At 40.1% G+C, this 14493-nt stretch overlaps 1 protein-coding gene across 4 annotated transcripts in view; it reads left to right on the forward strand.

Annotated features, from left to right (window-relative positions):
• The window catches only part of pax3b (paired box 3b), a 90083-nt gene that overhangs the window by 34902 nt on the left and 40688 nt on the right, over window positions 1-14493 (forward strand). For 3 of the 4 annotated variants that reach the window (XM_059989385.1, XM_059989375.1, XM_059989366.1), the window contains exon 5: window positions 8794-8993. In XM_059989385.1, the coding sequence (XP_059845368.1) occupies window positions 8794-8993 (200 nt within the window). The remainder of the gene's footprint in view (window positions 1-8793; window positions 8994-14493) is intronic. The other variant, XM_059989393.1, reaches the window with a different exon arrangement.

Below are 14493 nucleotides of genomic sequence, written 5' to 3' on the forward strand. Positions count from 1 at the left end.
TTACAGTGAACCCCCTGCAGGAATTGTCAATTTACAGTAAATTCCCTGTGCAACTTTCCCATTTATAACAAATCTGTCTACTGTATAAACTGTCTGTGTCAGAAGACTTTCTGAAAGCTAATACTAAATATATTAGTAGTTGGTGAATGAACTTCACTGTAAATGAACATTTTATGCAGTAGTAATTTATTATACTATAAGTGCATGCCTAGAGAGAAACTGTAAATGAGTTCAGTTATGGTGAATCTTCCTTTGAGTAAAGTTATTATTTACAGTGAAACTCCACTCTATATTGATGTATACCATCCATTCAAAGATAATCCTCTTGTTGTATTCATTGCCTACATCTAATGAAATTCCTCTTTATTTACAGTTCACTGATGGTGAATGCCTTTATCCAATTTGTTTCATTATGGTGAATGTTTAAAATCTTCTGTTCCGTATTAGAATAGCATTCCCTGACTAAATTTACAGATTTTCAATACCACAAGCCTACTGTGACTAGCAGCAAGAAGTTCATCTTTTGATCCTCTCCAAAACCATTCCTGCCTTGCAGCATAGGGTCAGAATATTTGTATTTCCAGTTTGAGTTAGTAATTCTGAGTGGGTGCACTTGTTGACGGCTGCCTATATTAAAAAAGACCAAAAACAATAAAGATTTTAGTGACTGATTGAATCGCAGCAGGTAAGCAGGACAATTTTTGGCACAGTGAATTGCCTTTCCTGCTACCATGATGGATTGCTCATATGCAATTCTAAACCATTTTTAAGTTATATCTCCAAGTGGAACCACACAAGAAAGTCATTATATAGTAGAAGAAGCTATGATGTCAACCAGTGGCCGGTTATATGAGGGGTGATTGATTGGTTCGTGGTCTAAGGTAGAAGGAGTCGATTTTAGAAAACCTAGCACATTTAGTTTTCAACATAGTCCTCTCCTACATTTACACACTTAGTCCAGCAGTCATGGAGCATACGGATTTTGGACCTCCAGAAATTGTCCACAGATGGTTGATTGATAAATTTGTGGCCTAAGGTAGAAGGAGATGAGTTATACAGCTCTCATTACATGCACATGCAGGTCAACTCTTTGAGTGATTATGCAGAAATTTGAAGTTAATAACTCATCTCCTACCTTAGGCCACAAACTTATCAATCACCCCTGATGAGTTATTAATTTCAAATTTTCTCCATAATCACTCAAAGAGTTGTCCTGCATGTGCATGTAACGAGAGCTGTATAACTCATCTCCTTCTACCTTGGGCCATAAACTTATCAATCACCCTTGCCATGGACTCTTTCTGGAGGTCCAAGATCTGTATGCTCCACGATGGTTGGACTAAGTATGTAAATGTAGGAGGGGACTATGTTGAAAAATAAATGTGTTAGGTTTTCTAAAATTGACTCCTTCTTCCTTAGGCCACAAACCTATCAATCACCCCTCATAGCATGATAAAATGAAAGTAAACAGACTTGCATTTTTGCTGCACTATTCGTGATCCCATAGCCCACGTCAAAATGTTTTAAGTTTGATTGCTTTATGTGCTGATTGTTTAGTACTGAGACCTCACATATTTAACCTCAACATCTATCAAAAATAAGATTATAAGTTAAATTTTGTTTACTTTTGAAAATTTGCAGTAAAATGGCTGTCTTGTTCCCTAGTATTACAGCAACATCCATATTTAAAAAGCGTGTTTTGAATACTTTGTGATTTTATAAGGCTCCAATACCCCGTGCTCAGCAGTGGTGATATTTTTATGAAGCTATTGGTGAAATTGAAGGGAAATGTTACAGAAATATAATTACATCTGGACAGGACTGGAATAAGCTTCTACAGCTTCATCTGTCTTCTTCTTTCTAAGCTTCTGTGATACTTTTCTTTTAGTGGGTGATCTCTTTGCGTGCAAATGCAGAAAAGATTTAACAGAAAAGAAAGCAATATTAATAATGATGAAGATTGCAATGGGGAAGACAATAAGCAGAAAGACATGGAGAATAAAGCCACACAGGAGACTTACTCAGGTATAAAGGTCTGACGCTAATGCCACTCTGCCCCAATAAGCCCTTAAATTATGGCTAGGTCACATACCTGTTCAGTAATTCAATAACTTATTCTGGCCATAGGGATATGGAAAAACCAAAGTGATGGCATCAGTAAAGATGCTAACGTTTAGACAAAGGAGGTCTAGGAACAGTATGACACTGTGCCATTACCTAGACAGGGGTTGACAAAAAGACCCTCTATGGCTTTGGAGTTGTGTACTCTGGAACTAATACTAGACAATCCTACCTACAGTAAACAATGTGTTCAGTGAACAAGACTGTGAATGAAATGATAACTCGAAGTCCATCTCTATTACATCCAGAGCATAGACTGCTTCTGAGGGCAGTGCAGGAGAGATATTAGACAGTAATCTTCTCTGTGGCTTACAGATCCAATGGTTTCTGTCCCTTAAAGCACTCAAGATCAAATGTGTGCCTTTGGGCCAAGCAGCCCGCTAATCATTGGGGACACAGCAGTGCCCAGTGGAATGATGGTGTGATATGCTAAGCAGCAAGCTTTTCTCCTTGGTATGCTACAGAATTCGCATACTTTGGTCAACATTCTGATGGTGAGCTACCAGCTTCTGAGATGCACATGGTGGTAGCTTCCTCCAGCTTAAATAGGGAGATAACTCAGTCCCACCAGCTTCTGCCTCACTATCTCTATGCATCACAGCTCTATGGTTGTAAAGAAAATGACTGAAAAGAGAAATCAATGTTCATATCATCAGGTTGGAGGCTACCTAGATGGAATACAAGGTGTTGCAACTTTACCCTGAGGGTGGTGTTTTGTGGCAGAAGAGGAGGCCATGGACTGACATGTTGGAATGGGAATGGTGATCGGAGCTAAAATGATTGGCCCCTGGGAAATTTTGAAGATGAATCGGAGCTGCTCGACAAAGCGGACCCCCAATTTACATCAGGTCTCACCAATGTAGAGGAGGCCACATCAGGAGCACTGGATACAGTTTGGTTCTTTGAATGGAGGTGTGTGGGCAGGAGGAGCAATTTTGTCGCTTGCATGGATAGATGCCAGAAGAGGGATTAGTGGGAAGGATGAATAGAGAAGGGTACCATGGAGGGAGCAATCCCTGCAGAAAGCAGAGAACTGGGAGGTGGTAAAGAATGTGTTTTGTTGTGGGATCCACTGAAGATGGCAGAAGTTGCGGAGAATATGTGTAGGATGCAAAGGCTCAAAGAGTTGGTAGCTGAGGATAAGTAGAACTCTATCTCTCTTAAGGCAGCACAAAGTTGGGGTGAACATGGATATCTGAGAGATGGAGGAGAGGCAGGTGAGGGCAGCACCAATGGTGGAGGAAGGGAAATCCCATTCTTTGAAGAAGGAGGACCACTTTGATGTCCTGGAGAGGAAAGCCTCATCCTGGGAACAGATGCAGTGGAGATGATGAAGGAACTGAGAAAAAGGAATAGCAGTTTTACAGGGTGGGAAGGGATTTGTCAAGATAGCCTTAGGAACTGGTAGGTTTATAAAAGATGTTGGTTAACAGTTTGTCTTCAGGGATGGAGACACAGAGATCGAGAAAGGGGAAAGAGGTGTCAGAAGTGGACCAAATGGATTTAAGGACAGGGTGGAAGTTCGAGGCAAGGTTGAGGAAATTGTTGAGCTCAGCATTGGTACATGAAACAGCACCAATGCAGTCATCAATGTAGTGCAGAAAGATCTGGGGAGCATTAACAGGGAAGGCTTGGAAGGTGAACTGTTCCACATAGCCAACGAACAGGCAGATCTAGCTGGATAGAATGGATTCAAGGTATGCAAACACAAGTTCAATAGGGCAGGAGCAGGCAGAGACAATTGGCCTACCTGGACAGTCAGGCTTCTGGTTCTTGGGTAGAGGTTAGAAGTGAGCAGTGCAGTGCAAGGGAACTGTGAGTTTGGTGGCAGTGGATGAGAGATCTCCAGATTTGGTGAGATCAATGACAGTACTAGAGACAGTGGTCTGATGGTCCGGACTGGAATCCTTTTCAAGGAGTAAGTAGGAGATGATGTCTGAGTTTTGCCACCTGGCCTTAGCAAGGTAGAGGTCTGTCCACCACACTACACAGCACAAACGCAAGACTCCCCACTTTCCATTTCCCACAGGGATAGCTCCCTGTGCAACTCCCTTGTCAATTTATCCCTCCCCACTGATCTCCTTCCTGGTCCTTATCCTTGCAAGCGGAACAAGTGCCATACCTACTTGTACACCACCTCCCTCACTTTATTTTAGGGCCCCAAGCAGACCTTCCAGGTGAAACAACACTATACTTATGAGTCTGTTGGGATTTTCTACTGTACCAGTGCTCCCAATGTTGCATCCTGCATATTGGTGAGATCCAACATAAATTGGGAGACAACTTTGCCGAGTGCTAACGCTCTGTCCACTAGAAAAATCAGGATCTCCTGGTGGCCACCCATTTAATTCCACTTCCCGCACTCATTCGACTTATCTACTGCCACAATGAGGCCATACACAGTTTGCAGGAGCAAGACCTTATATTTTGGCTGGGTAGCCTGCAACCTGATGGCATGAATATCGATTCCTCGAACTCCTGGTAATTACACGCCCCTTCACCATTTCCCTTTCCTGTTTCCCTCTCTCACTTTATCTCCTTACTTGCCCATCACCTCCCTCTGGTGCTCTTCCCCCTTCCATTTCTTCCATGGTCTTCTATCCTCGCCTATCAGATTCCTCTTCTCCAGCCCTTTATCTTTTCCGCCAATCAACTTCCCAGCTCTTTACTTCACCCCTCCCCATCTCCTGGTTTCACCTGTCACCTGCCACCTTGTACTTCTTCCTCCCTCCCCCAACTTCTTGCTTTGACTTCTCATCTTTTTCCAGTCCTGGTGCAGGGCCTCAGCCTGAAATGTCAACTGTTTACTCTTTTCCATAAAAGCTGCCTGACCTGACCTGCTGAGTTTCACCAGCATTTTGTGTGTGACACTACTCCAGCACCCCGTTTGTTTACAGGTTTGATGGTGAACTTGGGCTTGGTGCAGAGGAAGTGGAGGGCGGTGGAAGGCAATCTCAAGGTAGTACATGTTTCCATATAGTACCTTGAAATAAATTTTCTTGCAGGGATCATGGTAAATACAAAGAAACATAATAGAATCAATGAAAAATTGCACACAAAAAGGATTCTCAAACAACCAATGTGCAAAAAGCAACAAATTGCAAATACCAAAAAAACCCAAAATAATAAGAAACAAGTAAGTAATAAATATTGAGAAAAGGAGTTGTAGAGTTCTTGAAAGTGAAGTAATAGGTTGTGGAGTCAGTTCAGTTTTGGGGTACTGTAAGTGAAGTTATCCATTCTGGTTCAGGAGCCTGCTGCTTGAGGGGTAATAACTGTTCATGAGCATGGTGATGTGGGACTTGTATCCTCCTTGATGGCAGCAGTGCGAAGAGAACAAGGCCCGGATGGTGGGACTCCTTGATGCCAAATGCTGCATTCTTGTGACAGCACTCCATGTGGATGTGCTCAATGATGGGGAGGGCATTACCTTTAATGGGCTTGGCTGTATCCACTGCTTTTTGTAGGTTCTTCTGTTCAAGGGCATTGGTGTTTCCGTACCAGGTCATGATGCAACCAGTCAGTATACTCTCCACCATGCATCTATAGAAGTTTATCAAAGTTTTCGATGACATGCTGAATCTTCACAAACTTCTAAGAAGGTTGAAGTACTGCTGTGCTTTCTTTGTAATGGCACTTATGTACTGGACCCAGGATGGGAATTAGTAGATACGGTCAGCTTAAAGGTGGTGACATTAGCATATTTTAGTTACTTAGGCATGGATCTTGCATACATAGATCCCAGTTTAAAGTGCCAGATGTTACTCCATCAGACGTGTAGGTATATATTTACATGCAAAGAAATATGCCAAAGCAAGCAACTTCAAGTCCAGCCAAGCTCCTGGACCTGAAGTATTTCTGCTGCAGAAGTGAAACAGCATGAAAAGCTTGTGGATTCTAATTTACGGGCTCCTATGCTGAATTTTCTCCAAAGTCGATATTGTTTTCTCAGAAGTTATAAATGTAGATTAACAAACATTTAGAGTTTATGACTGCACTCTGCATGAATGAAATTGAATTGGTGGGATAGATGTAAAACAGGAAATGTCCTTTCAGTTTCACTAAGATACAGATGGTATGTTGCAGCCATTGTTAAAGCCACTTACAAGGCTTTCTTGAATGATATTCTATTTGGACGATGGAAAGTAGATGATAATTTCAAATTCATTCAATAAATACATCTCTCTCTAAGATCATCTGAATAAAATTCCAAATACCTTTTCTCATGGTCTGTATGTAAAGCAGAAATTTTGTACAAATTCTTTAGCGGGAGGAAAAATGAAGTGCTGAGCTATTAAAAAAAACATGTTCCTAATATCATGAGGCTAGTGGACTGACAGAAGGTAGAAACTGATGGTTTGACAAGGAACCAACACTTACAGAATTCTGGAGGAACTCAGCAAATCAGGCAGCATCTATAGCAATGAATAAACAGTTGACATTTCAGATCAAGACCTTTCTTCAGGACTGGAAAGGAAAAGGAGAGATGCCAAAATAAAAAGTTGAGGCGGGGGAGGGGAAGGAGGCTAGCTGGAAGATGAAGCCAGGTGGATGAGAATGGTAAATAGCTGGAGAACAAGCTATGTGAAACAACATCGTGGTGAGGACAAGCTCCCAGGAAGGATATATGGCTGTGGTAGTGGGTCTGTGTGAGTACATGTTCAAAGAGTTGGAGGGAAGCAGAGATCATAGAAGGGGAGCAGTGAGAGAGGGTTTCACTATACTCCTGTTGAAGAGAAGATTTAAACTTCTTCAGGGTAGGCATTGCTTGAAGAGACGTCGTAATGGAACAGCAAATCATAAGCATGAGTAAGCCTGCAGATGCTGGAAATCCAAAGCGACACACCCAGAATGCTGGAGGAACTCAGCAGGTCAGGCAGCAACACTACTGTTCCACAAGTTACATTATTGGGTTAGAATTTGTCAGCAAAAACAAAATCTAAATTTGCAGATGATAGCAAATAGAAGGTGTGAAGTACTCAATAATGAGTAGAACTCAACAAACTGTGAAGCAACATTAATGAAGTAGTATGGAATATATTTGACAATTGAATTTCAGCTGATAGGTGTGAGCAATTACATTTGTATGGCAAATAAAAAGATCACCTATTACAGGGAAAATAAGAAATTAAATGGAGTAAAGAGAGAGTACACTATTAGCATTAGCATTGGAAATTAATGTTCCAAAAAAGCATACAATACGGTTACTTTCTAATGAGACAGAAAACAAATACAGAACCTTGGTTAGACCATGATTGGACTATTCTGCATAATTGAAATTGACATAATACATAAAATATGTATAGTAGAAAGTGTAGTACAAAAGTACAGGATGATACCAGCAATGAGAGATTATGTGTGCCCGGAAAAGATGAAGAAACTATGATTTTTTCTTGAAATGTGAAGGCTGATCATTAAATTAATAAAGCATTTTAAAATTACGCAAGGAGTAGACAAGACAGTTCTCCACTTTTGAATGAGAACAAAGCAGGAATTGAACAGAAATAGATAGCCACTAAGAAATCAATTCAAGGAAATCAGCAGATGCTTCCTCGCTTGGAGCATCATGTGAATATGGAACTTATTACTAAAGTTGAAGCAGGCACTAGATGTGCATGAGGGAGAAGGGGGCAGAGCATTACTTTGACAGAATTAGAACAGGATGGATGCAAGTATGCAGGAGTGGAACTTGAGTGATAGCCTAAATTGGTTGGGCTGAATTACCTGTTTCTGTGTTGTATATTTTGTTATTTTATTCAATTTTGACAGTGAAAATAAATTCCAGCAAGACTTTCCTTTCCTTCCTTTTCACTAAGTGATGAAATTCACAGATTGTGTGATCCTGGCATTGATCTCTGTTGATAGAAATATCATCACAGCAAGTAATATTCAGAATGGAATTCTTAGCTTCTCTTCATACATGCAGAGGATATTTATTTAAACTAGGGCATGGATTGCAGAGGACCGAAGTAATCCAATTTCTACTCTAAGTAATAAATTTTCTAGTGAGTTTGCATAAAATTGTTAACACCTAAACCTTTTAACCCTTACATAAAAATATGGTTTTCAGTTGACAAGGCTACAGTCAAGTGTAGAACCAGTACGGTATTTCCCTATTTTCCTAGAATGTGTAAAACTTCAGCGTTTGTTTTTGCTTTCAAGTTGGAAAATTGAAGAATCTGGTCCATCTGCAAAAACTTGATCAAATAATGTAGCTGCGTGTTGTTAGCTGAGTTAGACAGAAACTGACTCTGTCTGCTCCTTCAGGTAAATGAGATACAATTCCTTGCTATAAATCTGAGAAAAGTAGGTGAATTTTCCCACTATGTCTTGATCAATATTTTTGCGTTTATCAATATTACTGAAAATAAATAGACTGATTATGATGATACTTCCCCACTTGGGATCTTGCAAATTTAACTCCTGGTTATAAACATTATGATAGTGTCTCTAGTTAAAACATATTTAAAGTTTGGAATGTGCTTTGGGATGTTCCAAGGTCAATAAAAACATGATATAAACACATCTGAATTTTTCACTGCACTGCATACAAGTTCATTTATAAGAGCTGTATGCATACAAGCAAAACCAGCTTCAGCAAGATTTCTACTATGCTTACTACTGTGACGATGCAGTAAAATGCAAATAACAAATTTAAAACTCTTCCTACAGCAAATAATTCAGATGAAGCATCAGATATTGACTCAGAACCAGACCTGCCTCTAAAAAGGAAACAGCGACGTAGCCGCACAACATTTACAGCAGAACAGCTGGAGGAATTGGAGAGAGCATTTGAGAGAACTCACTACCCAGACATCTACACTCGTGAGGAACTTGCGCAGAGAGCAAAGCTTACAGAGGCACGAGTACAGGTAACAGCAGAACTTGTTTCTTGACATTGAATTTGTATGTTATTAATACAAAATTCTATTATTTCCAATATTTCAAAAATATGTTTATTATAAACTATTCTTGTTGTTAACTAAATCAGTAAATTGAGTGGTTAGTTGCAGTTTTGATAACTACACCCAAAAGCAAAAAAAAAATTGGAGATACTGGAAATTTGAAATGAATTGAGAAAACACTAGGTCAGACCACATCTGTGAAAAGAGAAATAGTTAATGTTTCCGGCTGGTGGCCCTTTGTCACAAAAGTTATCTCATTTTATTTCTGCTAATACAATACGAGCTTCTGATCATTTGCAGCATTTTCTGTGTTTTGCTTGGGGACCAGAGAACAAATCTGGAGAGAAACAATGTTAATGTTTCAGTTCAATGAGCTTTCATCAGAGCTGGGGAAGGAATTGGAACTTGAATGTGTTTTTAGTGTAAGTTGAAGTGGAAAAACGTTAGCTGAAGGAAATGGAGGTTAGAGCCAAAGAGAATGAAAGGGGAAGTCTGAAATGTGGTTGAATAATACAATTGGAAATGGTGCCAGCTGGAAGATGATGCAGGTGGTATATCTGGGAGATGTACTGTACTAGTAGAAGATGAACATTATCTGAAATACTAGAAGTGCAGAAAAACAAAGCACTTGAATATTGGAATAGCTTATTTGTTTTTATTTGAATTAATTTTTAAATTCAATTTTGAACCTGATAGGTAGTGTGCCAAGTCTGAAGCTGAGTAGATAGTCCCTAAGTTTATAATGAGATTGTTTGGAATGCTGTTAGGAAGACAACAACTGTTCAGAGTGAGAGAGAGGGAGAGAGAGAGAGAGAAAGAAAGAAAGAAAGAAAGAAAAGCCTGGAGCAGTGGTTCTCAACCCTTTTCTGGTTGTGGCCCACTTGTGACTTTCATTTATCCTTGTGGTCCCATCACTCCATAGTCTCTGCTGGTAAAGATATTTTGGTCAAGTGTACTAATTATTCTATGAAACAGTCAATATTCAAGCTTCAAATATTCAAATTACATTTACTATCAAAGTATGCATGCAATACAACCCTGAGATTCATCTTCCCACAGACAGCCATGAAACCAACAAAACCATTCAAAGAAAAGCATCAAACACAAAGTCATCAGAACAGTCCATGAACGTTCAGTTCAATCTCGTGCTGTCATTCATTGACTGCAGGCGGCAGAGCCAGTCCACCTCAATCAAAACCGCACAAGTTAGCAACAAAAAAGGAGTGATCAGAAACCAGGAACACATGAACTACAGAGTCCAATCCACAAAGTGCATCGTTTAAATCTTGCCCAAGACCCAAGAATCTGGCACCATCCTCCAGTGGCATCAAGCAAGAGGAACCGGTCAATTGCAGGCACCTTTCTCTTGGAGCAGTGAGTGAGAGTGGAAGAGGGTGACTGGTCACATGCAAGCACCTTCGTCCAGCAGCAGCGAGCGAGAGGAAGAGATGGACCAGCCAAACATAGACAGATGGCACTGAGCACCTGCTTGCCTCCCTCTCTCATCCTCATTGATTTCAATCTTCCTCAATGCATTAATCAGCGAGATGGGCAAAAAATGGAATCGATCATGGATTCACACACTGTCTCCAGGCTGCACACTTCACTCAAAACATCACAGAGGACCCTCAGAGACAGCAAAGTGCCAGGTTGCTCAACTGATCTGAAAGTGCGACATCAAAATGTAGATCATAGGTTCCAATAGTAGCAGAATCATATTTGAAACAAGAAGTGAAAGGTGTAGTTAGTTGCTCGAATTGTCTGTAGGATGTTGCCTTTGGTCGCGTTATTTGCTGGCACCATCATCTTCCAGTCATATTTATGTTTTAACAAGTTAAAGCTATTGTTATGTTTTAAATATATGTTACAGGTCTATATGAAAAATAAAAATATTTCAAAGCTCTGAATAGGATACTTCATTTCTAATATATATAATATTCCAACCAGCAATGAAAAAGCACTTAAGATTATTATTTTGGGTATTTAGTGAGATATTTGCAACAGATTCAAACTAGCAAGTTATTCACAATCTGATTGCAACTTAGTTAAAGAAAACTGAAGACCACCGCTTTTCACAACATCAAGACAGTTATGAGCTTTTGATAGCCGGTGAAGAACTTGACTAAAACTACATTCAACCAGATAAGAGGTGCTTTCATTTGAAAGTGTTATTATGCAAATTTGACACTGGCATTCTTTTGTCCTGTGGGAGATGAAATAAAACCATGGACAAGATAAACAATGGAATATTACTGACATATTTTTCTTTGCCGCAGTAGCCATGGGTAATATGATATAAAAAGAAAAAAACAATATTTGTTTATATATATATGTGTGTGTGTGTGTGTCTATCACACACATACACTATATATATATAATAAACAATAACTACAATACAATTGTGTGAGAAGGCTGCGTAGAATATTAACAATAATCGAAGAGTCGCCCAGTAGCACTTATGTCATCAGTGATCACGTGCTTTGAGAGGCTGGTGATGAAGCATGTCAACTCCTGCCTGAGAAGTCACTTGGATCCACTCCAATTTGCCTACCAGGGCAACAAGTCCACAGCAGATGCCATCTCATTGCCTCTTCATTCAACACTGGAACATCTGGACAGCAAAGATGCATACATCAGGATGCTCTTTAGTGACTGATGCTCTTTAGCGACTACAGCTTACCATTAAATACCATCATCCCTTCAAAAATAATTAAAAAACTTCAAGACCTTGGCCTAATAACTCTTTGTGCTATTGGATCCTTGATTTCCTCACTTGCAGACTCCAGTCAGTTTGGGATTTGCAACATCTCCTCCAGAATCTCCATCAGCGCAGGCTGTGAACTTAGGCCCCTGCTCTACTTGCTTTACACTTATGACTGTGAGGCTAAAGACAGGCCCAATGTCATATCCAATGATGACATTACTGTCATGTGTGAAATCAAAGATGGTGATGAATCAGCACCTAGGAGGGAGATAAAAAAATTGGCTGAGAGTGGCCCCATGACAACAACCCCTTACTCAGTGTCAACAAGATCAAAGGACTGACGATTGACAGTAGGAGAAGGAAACCAGAGGTTCGTGAGTCAGATTATATCGGAAGATCAGAGGTGGAGAGAATCAGTAACTTTAAATGCTTTGGTGTTATTATTTTGGAGGGCCTGCCCTGGGCCCAGCACTTAAGGCAATTAATAAGAAAGCACAGCAGTACCATTACTTCCTTAGGAGTTTGCAAAGGTTGGTTTAACATCAGAAACTTAGACAAATTTCTATAGGTGTACATGTAACTGGCTGAATCACAGCCTGGTATGGAACACCTATACACCTGAATGGAAAATCCTACAGAAATCAGTGGATACGGCCTATTCCTCCCCACTGTTGAGCACATCCACATGAGGCATTGTTGCAGGAAAGCAGCATCCATCACCAAGGACCTCAGTCAGACAGGCATGCTCTCTTCTCATTGCTGTGATTAGAAAGAAGGAACAGGAGCTTCAGGACTCTCACCACCAGGTTCAGGAACTGTTAATACCCCTCAACCATCAGGCTCTTGAACCAAAGGGGATAACTTCATTTAACTTCACTTGCCACTTAATTGGAAATGTTTCCACAACCTATGGACTCAATTTCAAGGCCTCTTCATCTCATATTCTCAATACTTATAGCTTAATTATTTATTTATTATTTCTTTTTTTTTGCACAATTTGTTGCCGTTTGCACAGTGGTTCAACGTCCAATCACAAACGAGAGAAAATCTGCAGATGCTGGAAATCCAAGGAACACTCACAAAATGCTGGAGGAACTCAGCAGGCCAGGCAGCATCGATAGAAAAGAGCACAGTGGACATTTCGGGCCAAAACCCTTCAGCAGGACTGTACTCTTTTCCTAGATGCTGCCTGGCCTGCTGAATTCCTCCAGCATTTTGTGTGTGTTGGTTGGATGCCCGACTTTCATTGATTCTATTAGGGTTATTATTTTATTATGGATTTATTGAATATGCATGCAAGAGAATGAATCTCAGGGTTGTATATGCTGACATATATGTACATTAATAATAAATTTATTTTGAATTATAATATGTATAAACTTGTGTGAAAATGTATCAGTATTGAATATACCTGTAAACATAAAACTAGCCTTTTAGGCAGTGTTTTTTAAAAATAACTTAATTTTTTCAGCAAATTTTTTTAAAATGCTATTATATATGTAAATTCTATATGGCAATAAAGAGTGTGTACTCACACAGAAAAGAAAATTGAACTTTCTTTCAAAACGTGATAAACATCGAGGATTTAATGGAAGTTGTGATTGTAGATAGCGATGCACTGTTAGACGAGGTGTTCTCGGCTCTCTGCGGTTTAGCCATTTCTGGCAGCTGACCTCAGTGCAGCAAATGCAGCCTTTATGTCATGTTTTATAAGTATTATAACACACATGGATCAGTGGAAGTCAAACGGAACCAGCCTCCAGCTGCACAGTTGCTCACTGGCCTTGCCGCAGAGAGCCCCACCCGATCTGCAGTTTGTGATTTGGGGATGGATGTGGAGCAGGGCTCAGCAGGTCGCCCTGCGGGGTGTGAATGATGACTTGTGTGTGGTCAAACAGGAGCAGAGATAACGACTGACAATGCCGCACCGAACCCTACACACAGGCTAAGCTGCTTTGCTGTTTCATTTTCCCCATTTGTTTCATTCAGGGTGCCAATTAAAATAATTACAATAGTAAACTTATCATGGCCCATTCAAAAACTCCAGCGCCCCCCAGTTTTTAACTTGTGTCCCCTACAAAATCTGGCATGTCCCCCGGGAAGGAGAACCACTGGCCTAAGGACTAGTGACAGGCAACTGGAAGCTGAGGACTATCCTTTGAGACCAAATGAAGGCATTCTGCAGAGCTGTCACTCAATCTGCTTTTGGCCTCACCATTGTAGAGAGGAACAGCAAAAGCAGCTCACTAAATTGGAACCAAAACAGAAAATGTTAGAAGAACTCAGCATCAAGCAGCGTTGGTGGAAAGGAAAAAAACCCAGTTAATATATTAGGTCTGCAGCCATTCATCAGAACTGAAATCCAGTATTTACTATATTTGTTTCTACTATATTTGTTTCTACAGCTTTACTATATTTGTTTCTACAGCTTTTTTGATTTTTTTCTTTAAACTAGAAGTAATTGAAGTAAGTTGTTCATTTGGGAAGCAAAAAAGTGTGGATAGAGATGGCGTCCTTTCGATTCTTTTACTTTTATGCTTCTCAAAGATTTTAAATGTTGCCGAAATCTAGCGTAGCTTGTCGAAGTGTGTTATGCAGTGTCACAATGTGAGCTTGCAACCGAGGGTGGTCAGACTCCTTTGACCATCTGTGTAAAGCTGTGGAAGGAGTGAACACTAGTCATTCCAATGCAGGGAGACAGGTTTTTTTCAAGATATGTTCTGTAACACTCTTATTACTGAATTATGATTGCATGGCTAGTAT

Source organism: Hypanus sabinus, chromosome 2 (genome assembly GCF_030144855.1).
Source record: "Hypanus sabinus isolate sHypSab1 chromosome 2, sHypSab1.hap1, whole genome shotgun sequence".
Lineage (NCBI taxonomy): Eukaryota > Metazoa > Chordata > Chondrichthyes > Myliobatiformes > Dasyatidae > Hypanus > Hypanus sabinus.